Genomic DNA, 13,777 nt, shown 5'->3' on the forward strand with positions numbered 1-13,777 from the left:
TTAGTCTGAAACCAGAACTAAGAAATCTGGTTTTTATCAGTAACTTTGAAAGGCTAGCTTGTTTATATATAAAGTAAAAGAACAATGGCCATGTGTGAAACTCAAGTGTAGAAGAACAGGACACTGACAGGAAGAGAATAATAGAAACAACGAAGAGAGTGATAACTTACACTTCCTGTGTGCTTATAACCTGTCAGGAATGGATCATGCTTTTAACATATATGAATTCATCTTCATAGTAGTCCTAAGGCAGAATACTACCTAAGAATAGAAATAACAGGGTCCCGTGCTCCCTCCACTGTGTTATATGCCTTTCAACATGCCATTTCAGAAGAAAATAGCAAATATTTCTCTTTAGGTGATTGAAAAAAAAAAAAAAAACACAACATCTTGCTATCAGGGTGTCTCCCATGATACAATATTTCAGATTTTCATTTTGATCTTCAAAGGCTGCAACTAGACGGAGCTGGAGGGACAGGAGCAGAGCCTTGGTTTTCTAGAAAAGGAGCGATAGTGGTTTGCGTGTAGGCTTGTGGGTGGTTTACAAGTTCCCATAAATGCCTCTTCGTGACGCGTGCCTAAGGACATACCTTTCTCACGTCTGAACTCTTTGGTTCTGTCGTCCAGGTTATAATTCTGGAAACAGCAAGCCTTGTCTCACTAGAGTTTATGAAATCTGTTGGGTCCATCTGCCTAGCAAGAGACTCGATGTACTTCAGGATTGCAACTTTGACCTGAAAGATCCAGCAATTATAAACAGTAGGTACACTTTATAAATCTTTGAACGGAACTCTTAACTGGTGCTCAGAGAAAAGAACACACTACTGAGGGGACACCACCACCTTTCTCCTGGATTTATGTTCCTACATGCAGGGGCCCTCCAGCAGTGAAAAAGCATGAGATGACTGACAGGGAAGCCTGGGAACAGAAGGGAGGCCTGCAGCCTAATCCTCTTCCCTCTGTGACTGCCGGGCCTGCAGAGAAGGCAGGCTCTGCTCCTCACAGACGCCGCAAGACACGTGCCGGGCAGGAGCCCCCGCTGGGGTGAGGGGTGGAGGCACCAGGGGGACCTCCAGCTCTGCCACCGACCGCGGGGCAAGTACAACTCTGTGTGAGTTTTATTTTTCAGCCACTCTAGGCCAGGTCTTGCAAGGCAGCACTGAAGGTAATTCAAGCTGATAATTCTGCTCTAACTTCCCCACCGAGGTCTCACTTGGTTTTGACATCAGGAGAAAAGGGTTATTATTTATTGGGCCTCTCCTAAAACCCTCAGCAAAATTAGTGATCAAAGAACAGACAATGTACCTGATGTCATTCAAAGGAGCACATCCTCCTTCTAATACCATTAGTTCATTCTTATAGGTATGATGTTTATAAAACATGTCAATTCATTTTTCATGTGTTACGACGTTAATATTAAAACCATTCCAATAAGATACCTATTTTAACACATGAAAATTCTCTACATTAAATATTAATGTGAAACACTGTAACAATGCCCAAATGTTGGTAAGGATGTGGAGCGACTGGGGTTCTCAGACACCGCTGGTAGGAATATAATCTGATAGAACCATTTCGGCAGTTTAAAATAAAGTCAAGCATGTCCCTACCCAATAAACCAGCAACTTCTCTACTATGTACTGAACCAAGAGAAATGGAAACATGTTGCTCACAGCAGATTTACTCACAATAGCCAAATATGAGTCATGTATAAGCAAGTATATTTTCAGCAAATTTGAATTCTCGAGGTTGAACTATAATGACAAATGGTTACCGACCTTGAGGTTAGGAGTCTGGGTCTGATCCACAATAAATCTCATCAAAATGTTAAACTGCTGATCAAACGGAAAGGAGTCCCTAGGTTTAAAAAAAAAAAAAAGTATTTTAAAAGAAAGACTTATTACAAAAAACAATGTAAAATCATATAAGAAACAAAAATACAGTATTATAGATTCCACTAACGTATGTAAAAAGCAAGCCCGTTTATATTTTTTAAATATTACTTTTCATTTTATGTAAATACTAAAGTAATACACATTACATAGAAAACTTATTTGTTTTGTTTTTTGGTTTTTGTTTGGCTGCATCACATGGCGCACGGGATCTTAGTTCCCGGAACAGAGATGGAACCCGGGCCCGGCACTTGAGAGCACCGAGTCCCAACCACCAGACCGCCAGGGAATTCCCTAGAAAATTTAGAAAAGGGGAAATCTTGTTAAAAGTCCTGAAACACATAAACTGAGCAATGAATGTCTGCTTGCCTTCTTGGGATCTGCTCGTCTTCTTTCCAGGTACCTTTCGGAATACTGCTCGCGTGAGAAACACTTCCATCGCCCAAATCTAACTTTTACATCCCGATGAGGCTGCTTGCAGCTGCCCTTGCTGAAGCTGCCTGCACAGCTCCTGGGGTCCTCGCTGGGTAACCGCCCGTGAGCTGGCTTTGTGCGGTCACTACAGAAAAGCGCCCGTGGGACGCTCACCCAGAGACACCCCTCTCCAGCTACAGACACACACAGGAGCCTTGGGACCCCAAGAGCCCCACTCCGGCTCCACTTCTCGCCTGCGACTCATCTCATTTCTCGTGGTCCTCTCACATTTTTGATCCAACTGAGTAACCCTGAGGGCTCTTGGCGAGCGAAAGTCAGTGCCCTCTCCCTTAAAAAGCCACAATTACTAGTATGAGTTTAAAATTGCCTGAAGGAGCCCTTGTGCCTAATGCAGAGGTCCCTTCCATGCTAACAGGAAAGATAATGCAACGCAAAAATCTATTCCAATTGAGGCTGAGTGACTGCATCACCTTCTTTTAGACTCCCTTAGAGATGATTCTCAGTGTACGGAAGGATAGTAGAAAGAAAAGGGACGCAGGTTCGAATCTTTCAGATTACAGGACTGATTTGAAATTTAAATGAAATAATACAAGAAAAACATAAAGTGTGTGGCACATACTAGTTACTAGTAGTACCACCATCATAATTACTAATAAAAAGTAAACTTGACCAACAGCACATCCTTTTCTCCCACGTCTATTCTGTGCCCAGGAAGCTCTGAGGACCACCTCTGAAAGCAAAGCGCATCTTAGTACATATGATTTAAGTGACTCATACTGGCCACACATCAAAGAAACAAACCACACACAGAACGCCTCTCCTTTCTTCTACAGCAACGGGAGGATGGAGAATACATCTGAGTAATGGGTGTATTGAAGCTGGAGCTGTGCCCTGCTGTCGAGTGCAGCCAAAGGAAAGGAAACTGAGGCAGACTCACAATCAGGTCTATCACCTGAGGAACAGCTCTCAGCCACCACTGAGACGCCCTCAGTACTCACAATCCTAGATAAGTTGAAAGAGCTAAACATCTCAGCTGCCGAGAAAAAGGGACACATGCTTTAGGGACCTAGGCCAGGGAATTCCCCAGAAGAGGGTTCTTAAAGGAATGAGGCATCCGGGAAAACTAATAGGAGGGCACAATTATTTCCCTTAATCACCAAAGATCAGAAATATAATCGTAATATTTCCATCATCCCTAAAAATCTGAAATGGATCTTCTGTCATTCATAAATTCACCTGAATTAAGGAAGCAATCTACAGGCTAAAATCTGGCTTACAAATGTTTTCCTTGGCTTTCACAGTGTCATTTTTAAAAAATATATCTTGGAATATCTTGCCTTAATCCACATTTCTGACCTTTCTTGAAAAGCCTGGACCACTGGGCCCACATCCCCTGTGACCACAACTCACCGCAGCTCCCCAGCCTCTCGCATAACCACCCTGCCGTTTACATGGCTCGTGTATCATCAGCTGCGTCAGCTCAGCCCCTCTAGTCAACCTCTGGCCAAACTGTGAGGAATCCACTGGTGTAGAGGACTGTCCCCCAACTGCACTACACTTAGTCACCCACAGGAGGGATGGAGCAATGAATGTCTGCTTGCCTTCTTGGGAAGCAAGAAGGAATTCTGGGGAATTCCCCGGCCTAGGTCCCTTGCCTTACTGCAAATACAGTACGTTACACTGAGTTCACTGGAAATCTAAAGGGAAATCTACTTGGATAATAAAATTCTATAGCAGCACAAATTACACAGACCTCCGGGGATGGGGACCAAAAGAAAAGCTGGCATCACAGTGCAGAGGAACAAATGTAGGCTTGGCAGCCAGAGACGTCTAACAGATGCAAGTGTGGGGGACGATGACGGGGCAGTGTGATGCCCTCCACACTCTCCCTCAGGCCAGCCGGCGACCACAGGACACACCACAGAGTGACAACCGGCTCTCCTGGATGCTGGCTCCCGGGCTGCCACGAGAAGGAAGTGGGGCTCCGGGTGTGTCAAGTTACTCTCTGTTTCCTAATTTTATAATGAAATGAGAAAGGTCCTTCCATTTTGACAATTCTATGATACCTACTCATATCCCAGTTTGCAGTAACGGGTCATATAAAAGTTACTATGCTGCTGATGATTTTCTGAGTGACCTGGAGACATCTGTTTATTCTTTTAAAAATTCAGCAGTCTGACACATTCCCCGCCGTCATCCACCAAATCACAACCAAGACATTACTGTGAACCATCTTCTGAGATCATTCAATTTCTAACACTCGTGTGTCGAGGATTTACTATTGCACAGGCAACGGTCAGAAGTTTGTTTCCAAACAATAACGGCACAGAGTCAGTTTTTTTACACTTTTTCTGAGTCTCAGTAGCTTTTCTTTTCTCATAAAGGCCAGATGGGCTACAAATATTGTTAAGTGTGTTATCATCTCTAGCCAATGAACTGTTAATAGAAACTATTCCTGGATGAACGGGAACCCTACACCACACATGAACAGAAATATTTCTAGTGTGCCTTACAAGAGGCTGAAGTCGTAAAAATACTAAGGTCTTCAGAAGGATGCTCATAAATATTCTAAAGTGTTTTTTAAAGAGAAGAGAATCAATTTTCAATTTTTTTTCTTTTTTTTACATTTGTCTTAGGTATTCACAAAAATAATGTCAACTCAAGGAAGATATGGGCATTTCATCTCATGGATTGTTGGGATATTTCAACATATATGTTAATAAGAGAATGTGGGAATTAAGTAAGAAAGTAGATATTCAAGTGGGTGACAAAAGCCACAGGTAACAAAATGACAAGAAACCACCTACAAAGACTCCCGTAGTACCAAAATGGTCTAGTGCCCCCGCCCCACCAGTAGACATTTTCCCAAAGAGGACATACAAATGGGCAACAAGTACATGAAAAGGTGCTCAACATCACTAATTATTAGAAAAATGCAAATAAAAACTACAATGAGGTATCACCTCACACCTGTTAGAATGGCCATCATCAAAAAGACAAGAGATAACAAATGCTGGTGGGAATGAAAATTGGCGCAGCCGCTATGGCAAATGGTATGGAGGTTCCACAAGAAAATTAGAACTAGCGAATTCCCTGGCGGCCTATCGGTTAGGACGCAGCACTTTCACTGCTGTGGCCCACGTTCAACCCCTGGTCAGGGAACTGAGATCCCGCAAGCCACGTGGCGCAGCCAAAAAAAATAAAAAGAAAAAAAAAAAAAATAGAACTACCATACGAGCCAGCAACCCCACTGCTAGGTATACATCCAAAGGAAATGAAATCAGTATCTCAAAGAGATATCCGACCCCATGTTCACTGCAGCAAGTGAACCCCATATTCACAACAGCCAAGACATGGAAACAACCTAAGTGTGTTGATGGATGAACGGATAAAGAAAATGCGGTGTACATATAAATGGAATATTATTCAGTCATGAAAGAGAAGGAAATCATGCCATTTGTGACAACATGGATGAAACTGGAGGGCATCGTGCTAAGTGAAATAAGCCAGATAGAGAAAGACAAATACTACACATCACTTATATGTGGAATCTTAAAAAAAAAAAAGTCAAACCCATGGAAACAAAGAGTGGTTGCCAGAGCCTAGTGGGGTGAGGGAAATGGGCAGATGTTGGTCAAAGGGTACAAACTTCCCGTTACAGTTATAACACTTGCTAAGAGAACATATCTTGACTGCTTTTACCGCATAAGCAACAAAAAATGGTAATTATGTGAGGTGAAGGATGTGTTAACTGACATTGCAGTAATCATTTAGCAATATATACATGTATCAAATCCTCACATTATACACTTAAAACTTACACAACACTGTATGTCAGTTTTACCTCAAAAGGTGGGAAAAAACGATCTTGCCCCCAAACACTTGCCTTGTGACATCGAGAGCCTTCTGAACTTTCGCTTGCACAGATCCAAGCAAATCTGCTCCCATTTTCTTAAGCAATTGTGTGAGAAGAACAAAAAGCCAGTCTTGCAAGTCATCCTTATGAATTATTATAAAATCCACAAGAGTCTCCAAAAACATACTGAAAACCTAGACACAAATGGAAACCAAGTATTTCACATATTTAATTCACGATTTCCTCCCAAGTCTCCAAAATGATAAAAATGCCCATCTTGGCTTTGTCCAGAATCGTAACTGGGGTTGACACTGTCCACAACTGGACATGGCATAGGAGGCAAACGCAGTAACAAGAACAGATAAAGGAAAAGGGGTCGGAACTTACTCTCTGGTGTGAATTCCACCGCAAACCAGGCCATGCAACGAAACAGATTCCATGTTAGTCCACAGTGAAGTCATACAAGTTTCATGCAGTTTCTTAAAAGGCCTGAAAAGGCTACAAACTGACGAAATAACTCTCCCCTCCCTCTACATGCCTTTAAAATTCAGTACAGAGAGAAATTAACTTTGCTGAAAATATGAGTCTAATCCTGGAGACCTTTCTTTTCTTTCCTTTCCTTTTTCCTTTCCTTCCTTCCTTCCTTCCTCCCTCTCTCTCTCTCCTTTCTCTCTCCCTCTTTTTCTTTAAAAAACCTTTTAACCATCATAATTCTATACCATTATTGCTCATCACCTAGCATTCAACAAAAACTATTACAGGATGAGGGCAAAAAAAACTTGCATATATATTGTTTTTCATTTCAGTCATCTATTTTGATGTATGTCCGGTCAGATATTTATAAAGTATTATCTTTATGAAAAGATATTACAAGAGCCATATCAATCTTTATAAAAAATTATGGCTTGGGATGAAAGACACCGACAGTTGACATAATCCTCACGCTGCTGTGTGATCACCACTGCTCCCTACGGTGAGACAGAGCTCACGGTGGATCACCCCTGAACCAGTCTCAGAGAGGTTAGCGGTGGCACTGTGCACCCTACTTGGTAAATGAGTCCTGCTCTCCTGGGACAACTCGGCTATCGCAGACCTACTCGGTTCTAGCTCAGCAACTATTAACCACCAGGTGTCTCCCGTGAGACAGCTCAGAAAGAAGTCAATGAGCCCCAGCTGTGGGCTTCCTGGCTTAGCACAAAGGCAGCTAGCAAGTATTTACTAAACTGAGACCTGCAAACTCACTGTGCAAGAGCCTTCTGATGGAAACAAATTTCCTTCTTTATCCTCACATTCTGGTTCTGAATCAGCAATCTAGAGGTGACAGGTGACAGAAATTTCATCCATGTCCAAATCCATCTAATATCCCTTATGCTGTACATCTTATGAATCTTATGCTTATGCTTTAAATCTTACTGCTTTTAATACTATCTTAGAGAAAATCCTGATAATTATATCTTTGGATATCTACCTGGCCCTTAAACTCAACGTTTCTTGGATTTTATTAATACTCTGAATCATGTCAACCTTGCTGTGAGGGTCATAACAGGAATTTTAAGACATGCTTTAAGACCAATATTGAGGAGAACTGTTGCCCCTGCCCCAAAAAGGAGCACCCCGCATTCATTCTCCTATGCTCCCGTGAGCATTTCAAAAGGCAGGGAGGGGTCCTGTGTTGTTTTCTGTATCCCTAGCCCAGAGTGGGTGCTCAGTAAATGCTGAATGACTGCACAGATGGATGGATGATTGACACTTCACAGACAATTCCTGTGAGGACGAAAGTGTAGGAAAAGAAGGGGGATCACAGTAACTGGCTAGACTTTCTGGCCACCACAGGTTTCTTTCCCCCAGGAGGATTTATTTAGAAGAGACCATGTTTACTAGGAAAATGATAGTGTAAGGCAGTTAAGTCTTGTACATCAAGCATTTAAGATTTGCTGGTGCTGATTTCTGGTTCCCTCAATTTCTACTTCAGTTTCTGTCCTTTACACTTTAACTTTCCCGATATCTTCATTCCTCTGTTTTTTCTTTCTCTAAAACCATCGAACAGCAACAGCCTGCAAAGCCTTCCTCCCAAAAAATGGTATTTATTTACAATCTAGACTCCAAGTGAACTTTTGTCAAGGGTCCCGCTCTCAGCTCCACTCCTAGAAAGGGCCTGTCCCTCACTCCTGGGTGCTCTCCCCTCAGCAGGGAGTCCTTGTCAAAAGGCAGTCCTCCTCCGGTCCCCAGGAGGTGTAGGCACCAGCTAAGAGACCACCATTCAGCAAATACTTAGAGGCGGCAATTCTATTGGTGTCTGGAGAAATACTTAATGTGGTTCTTCAGTAAATCCATTTTATAAATGCTTCCAATTTTCTATCTCATCCCATATAGACAAATTCTACATGGGTACCCCCCCCGCAAAAAATTACATAACTTGATTATTTTCTTCACTACTGTAACTTTTTTCAGGAAGGCATTATATTGTAACACACTGTTACATCCTAGCACCCAGCCCACCATTTGGCTAAGTATGTGAAAATATTTGCTGAATAAGTAAAAGACTACATCTCATTCTCTCCACGGTAACCCTTACTTGAAACACACTTTATTTAACTTGATGTTGTATGGACATTGGAAGTTTCTAAGAATTCCGTTTTCAGAAGCCATAACAAACTATTGCTGAAATTGGGGTTCAGTCTGTAAGGTCTACACTGTGCTGCGGGGCTGGTATCCCACTCTGAAGTCGTGTATTATGTGGCCCACGCAGACATGCAGAGAGGAACACAAGTGGGCAGGTTCCCCAGACCTTACCTTGCTGTGAGGGTCAGCAAACATTCGGGTGAAAATCTCACACAATCTTTTCAACTCCACCCGACTAGAGGAAACAAAATAGAAATAAATAAATTTAATATTTAATAAGCCAATACTGAAATTAGTTACAGCTTCTCGAAATCCTTTTATTTCATTCCACTACATAAGCTTTATATAATTTTTATATAACAAAGTCCTTTCTTCACAAATCAATTATCTAAATTTTAATTTATGATGGAACTGCACAGGAATAAAAAACTCACGATCGTCTTGCTCTCATTCTAAAGTGAAACTGAATCTCAGAGCGTGATCACCCGAGTTCACACATGTGGGCGTGGCAAAGCCATGAGCCACATCCTGCTCACCTCGTTGCAGGCGTGTTTCCACCACCACAAATGAAAGGCAATGGGATCAACTAGGAAAAAGCATGTGCTTCGGGGTCAGACAGACCTGGATTTTAATCTCAGTTCTGCTAGAGCCAAAGAACTCTGATATCTTTGTATCCATCTCAGTGAACCAAGCGGCTGCTAAAAGGATTAAAGAACACACCCTACCTGCAACTGTGCCTGAGACAAAGCAAACACGCATTTCATGTCGGTGCCCCTGTGACTTTTCTTACCCTGAACTGTACTACTGAATCCCATTTCTGCTTCAAGGTTTCATTAGAAAGACTCACCTTCTTCCCCAAATCATCCCTCTCAGGTTGGGTGATCCTTTAACATTGCTAACAATGAAATCTAGATCAGACCAACGCTAATCAACAGATTTCTAGAGATTATTCAATGGATACTTGGTGAACACTAAGAATCAAGAAACTGGGGCCGTGAGAATTGAGCAGATTCTTGACGAATGATGACAGCAAATCCTTTTTTCTGTTTTTTGACAGGTCACTAGTGCACCAGAGAGGACCTGCACTTCAGAGCGCATGTGGCAAAACTTCTCCTGACGCATGCACAGAACAGAGCAAGGGGGGCCGGGGGGTGGGGAGGGAAGGCGGCAGGAAGGAATAAGGCAGGGGCCAGACTGACTGGACAGCCGTGCTTGAAGCCCAGTGATTCGTCAGTCAATGCTCCCATGGCTTTGCGGAGCCATCCATGACCACAGACATTTATCCAGTCTCACCACACAGCTTTAAAAAAAGTTACCCGAAGAATATAATATAGTGTAGTTCAAACATCTCTGTAATTTTGAGATTCATCTTATAAGCAATGACCTATTAGTACTGTCATGGTTTAATAAGCAGCATTTCTTCTCAGATATAAAATAATGGTGTGTCAGTGGTGCCTTAGATTTGAGGAAATATGGTCTAAACACATATTTTTGGTATACGTAATACACGCTCATTTTAGAAAATTTATGAAATATAGAAACAAAGAAAAAAAGCAAAAATAATCAGTTCTAAAGCTGAAGAGTACTTTAGAGTACCCTATTTGAGTATCTCTCTACTCTGCATATTTATAAACTATACCTACGCCTATGTGTATCAGAACACTTTAGACTGAGGCTGGTATCATTTTATCCATGACTCTAAAGTGTAATAAACCGTCCCAACCTGCAGAGCTGTTTTACTTTTGACCTAAATTGCAAACTGTACCGAGATTTCTCAAATAACACCTAATAGACAAGTGTAAGCCATAGGGAACCAAATGCTTTCTAAACCTAATCAGTTACAAAGTGCTTGCCGGATATTTCAAATTCTCCGGAAGGCAAGGACCACGACTTAGCCCTCCCAGCACCTTTAGTGCCTGCCCCAGCAGCACTAAAGTTAAGAACTCCTGAGATGACGGGGGCCCGGGTAAGGCCCCGGGAGGGCAACACGGGACTCAGCCTGAGCTCACAAGCCTGGCCTCCTGCCCTCACCTCAGTGTTCTCTGGCTCTTCAGCAGGTTCTGCAGGCCCAGGAGCCCCTCCTTCCGCTCGGACCAGTTGGAGCTGGCGCAGTGGTTGAGTACCTCGGCCACATCCTCGGTCTGGCGCAGGTAGTGGGGGATGCCCCCGTTCCGGGAGCTGTACGAGCGCTCGGAGCACACGCTGGATGCGTCGCTGTTGGCGTCATCGTCGGAATACATCCCGTACGGCTCATACCTCCTCCTCACGGGCTTCTTCTGCCAGATCCAAGGACGGGTCGGGGGAGACACGGACAGGTGACGTGAGTTTCACCAAACAAAACCAACGACAGAGAGCTAAACATAGACACACACAGGCGCATGCACCGCCCTTTCCCTGCGCTTACAGATGAGGGGAGTAAAAACAGAAAAGCAGACGTAGGGTGAGTAACAAGCAGAGCAGCCCACAGCAGAGAGGAAAGAGCACGATCTCTAGCGCGGTGCGTGGCCTTCTCAGTAAGACAGGCTGGCTGTGTGACTTCAGAAAGCCTCCTCAGCTGTCTGCTTCAGTTTCCCCATCTTTGAGATGACAACGATTATCCTTCTCACAGGCTTGTTGTCAGGATTAAGTGGAATTATATGTTAAACAGCCCGGCTCGGCACCTGACGCACCGTTTAAGTATGAGCGCCCACCAGCCCCTTCCCAATCAAAAGCAATCTATCTTGAGCATGGTCTGTGAGTAAATTTGTTTGAATAGCCATGCTTCCTTAAGAACGTCTGACACTGCAATGTCAGTGGCAGAGTGTCCTACATACAAGGATTCCTAAATGATCTAAACTGTTTTTATTAAGGACTTAAAGTTTTACCACACTAATAGGCCTTCTGTAGACTAGAATACCCATGTCATTCATTTCTCTTACCTCTGAATATAAAACTGTAAGTTAAATCCCTATATAATTTAGCAACAGCTACATAAAATAGATAAAACTTATAAAATACGGTTTGTCCAAGAGAAAAACAAATAGCTACTGGCTTAAACTGTACTGATGTAATTCTCTAGGAATGTGACTTGTACACCGGGACAGCTCTGCCTTCCACCTACTGTCCCGGCATAATTATTAACAGCACCCTCTCTCACTCTCAAAAGGATCCTTGGTAGGATGATAATTATATGGTCATCTCACTTACCCATCAACTAGATTCCTAAGATAAGAAAAATGTTGAATGTATCCATTCATGAATCAATAACGACATAAGAGGAGACACAAACTAGGTTAATAACTAAAATGAAACGCTAGTAGGAGAAGGGGCAGAGCTTGATATTCGAAAACACTGAGGCAAATGTGAGAGATGACCAGTTCCATCACTAGCAACAGCATCACTAGTTTCCACAAAGTCACAATTCAGAACAGAATTTCTATACGATGCTACTTTTTTTGTTGCTTTTACCAGCTCCTAAAGGAAATATACTCAACAGAAGAAAAAGAAAAAAAAAAAACAAAACATAAAACAAAAGTTAAAGCACTGGTACCTTGCTCCTGGAGTCTCCTAACAGCTGTAGGCAGGAAAATATTGAAGGATGGGGAAAAAGCATAGAGAATTATGTCAGAAGCATATGTGGGGATCGTTCTTGCAACAAAAGTGTACAGCAAAACATATCTTAGCAAATCAAAAATACAGGTTAGCAAGCGATTCGTGTCAAGCGAATAACAAAGAACGCTTTCACAATGGCATTTCCTAACCCTCCTACGCCTCTTATGAGACCTTCCGGTATCTGCTGGAATTCTTTGCTGAAACTCTCCACATAGCACTGAGGTATATCCCTAATGCCGCTATTAACTCTGTCGCCTGCTCCTAGGACAGATGCTGCCCCGGGACTTCTTTTCTGCGAGCAAGGACTGTGTACCATCCCGGCGCTATCTCTTCTGGAGCAGGTCACTTGGAGAGACCAAGCAGTTTGGACAAAACGTAGTAGTGAGGGCAGCGGGGGTGTAAGGGGAGCCGGAGCTCAGAGAAAAGCCCAAGTCAGGTGAAGGCAAAGCCCAGACTCTCCAGTCCTGCTCTGCCCCCTGGCACTCTGGGCACTGTACCCCTCCCCCCACCCCCCACCGAAGTGCTCCGTGTCTCACGGAGGAAGGGCTTTGCGCATCCATCACTTCTTACCCCTCTGGCCCCCACTTCTTCAAGTCCCAAAATGAGTAAGAAACAGATTCCAAGTGCTGCAACTTGGAAGGAAGAACCGCTTCACAGAATTGTGCGCCACCTCATGACTCTTTAGTCAAAGTCCTGCTTAAAGCAATTATCCTGAACTCCAGTTATCTGCTAGAAAAAGCCCTCCTGCACACAAGGCTGATGAACAGAGCTGGCCGGGCAGCCCTCACCATGAAACCATGAGGAGAGCGGAAAACTGCTTGCTCACAGATGCTTGCCAGAGAAATCTGGCTGAGCAGGAATAAATGAGGGAGGGCCAGGAGGGATGAGAGTTGGAATCACTGTGGCCACACGCTATAAAGTTTTGATCGGATGAAACACGGCTGGATTTAAAACCTCAGGGTTCTGATCACTGTGGCCACACGCTATAAAGTTTTGATCAGATGAAACAGGGCTTGATTTAAAACCTCAGGGTCTGAAAGCGGGGTTATTACCTTTGTTCATTAGAAGAGAACAAGTCTTAAAACAGTACAAGCAAGACCAGAGATCGGGAAGTTCTAAAGAATGTCTATTTTAAATGCTGAGCACATAAACCAGAAAGTACAAGAGGCTGTGTTACTACCAGCTGCAATGCATCTTTAAAAGGCCATTTGACCACAAGCTGATTCTACTTAGGAATTCTTTGCTATAACCATTAGTTTAAGGACTTCTAATCACTTTACGTTGCTTTTTTAGATATTACATTGTAACAGTGCAAAAACATACTTCACTAGTGCTTCATATCCTCAGAGTTGACCTCAAAATCTGGGAAAGTTTCCGTAAA

The 13,777-nt window shown here is 43.1% G+C and overlaps 1 protein-coding gene across 7 annotated transcripts in view; it reads right to left on the bottom strand.

Moving 5' to 3' along the window:
- CLASP1 (cytoplasmic linker associated protein 1) overlaps nucleotides 1-13,777 on the bottom strand; it is a 272,935-nt gene that overhangs the window by 56,160 nt on the left and 202,998 nt on the right. For 6 of the 7 annotated variants that reach the window (XM_032638585.1, XM_032638587.1, XM_032638589.1 and 3 more), the window contains 7 exons: nucleotides 12,335-12,358; nucleotides 10,837-11,081; nucleotides 8,977-9,040; nucleotides 6,571-6,573; nucleotides 6,214-6,377; nucleotides 1,779-1,857; nucleotides 591-734 (listed from right to left, as the gene is read on the bottom strand). In XM_032638585.1, the coding sequence (XP_032494476.1) occupies nucleotides 591-734; nucleotides 1,779-1,857; nucleotides 6,214-6,377; nucleotides 6,571-6,573; nucleotides 8,977-9,040; nucleotides 10,837-11,081; nucleotides 12,335-12,358 (723 nt within the window). The remainder of the gene's footprint in view (nucleotides 1-590; nucleotides 735-1,778; nucleotides 1,858-6,213; nucleotides 6,378-6,570; nucleotides 6,574-8,976; nucleotides 9,041-10,836; nucleotides 11,082-12,334; nucleotides 12,359-13,777) is intronic. The other variant, XM_032638591.1, reaches the window with a different exon arrangement.

The sequence above is a fragment of the Phocoena sinus genome, chromosome 7, assembly GCF_008692025.1.
Source record: "Phocoena sinus isolate mPhoSin1 chromosome 7, mPhoSin1.pri, whole genome shotgun sequence".
Classification (NCBI taxonomy): domain Eukaryota; kingdom Metazoa; phylum Chordata; class Mammalia; order Artiodactyla; family Phocoenidae; genus Phocoena; species Phocoena sinus.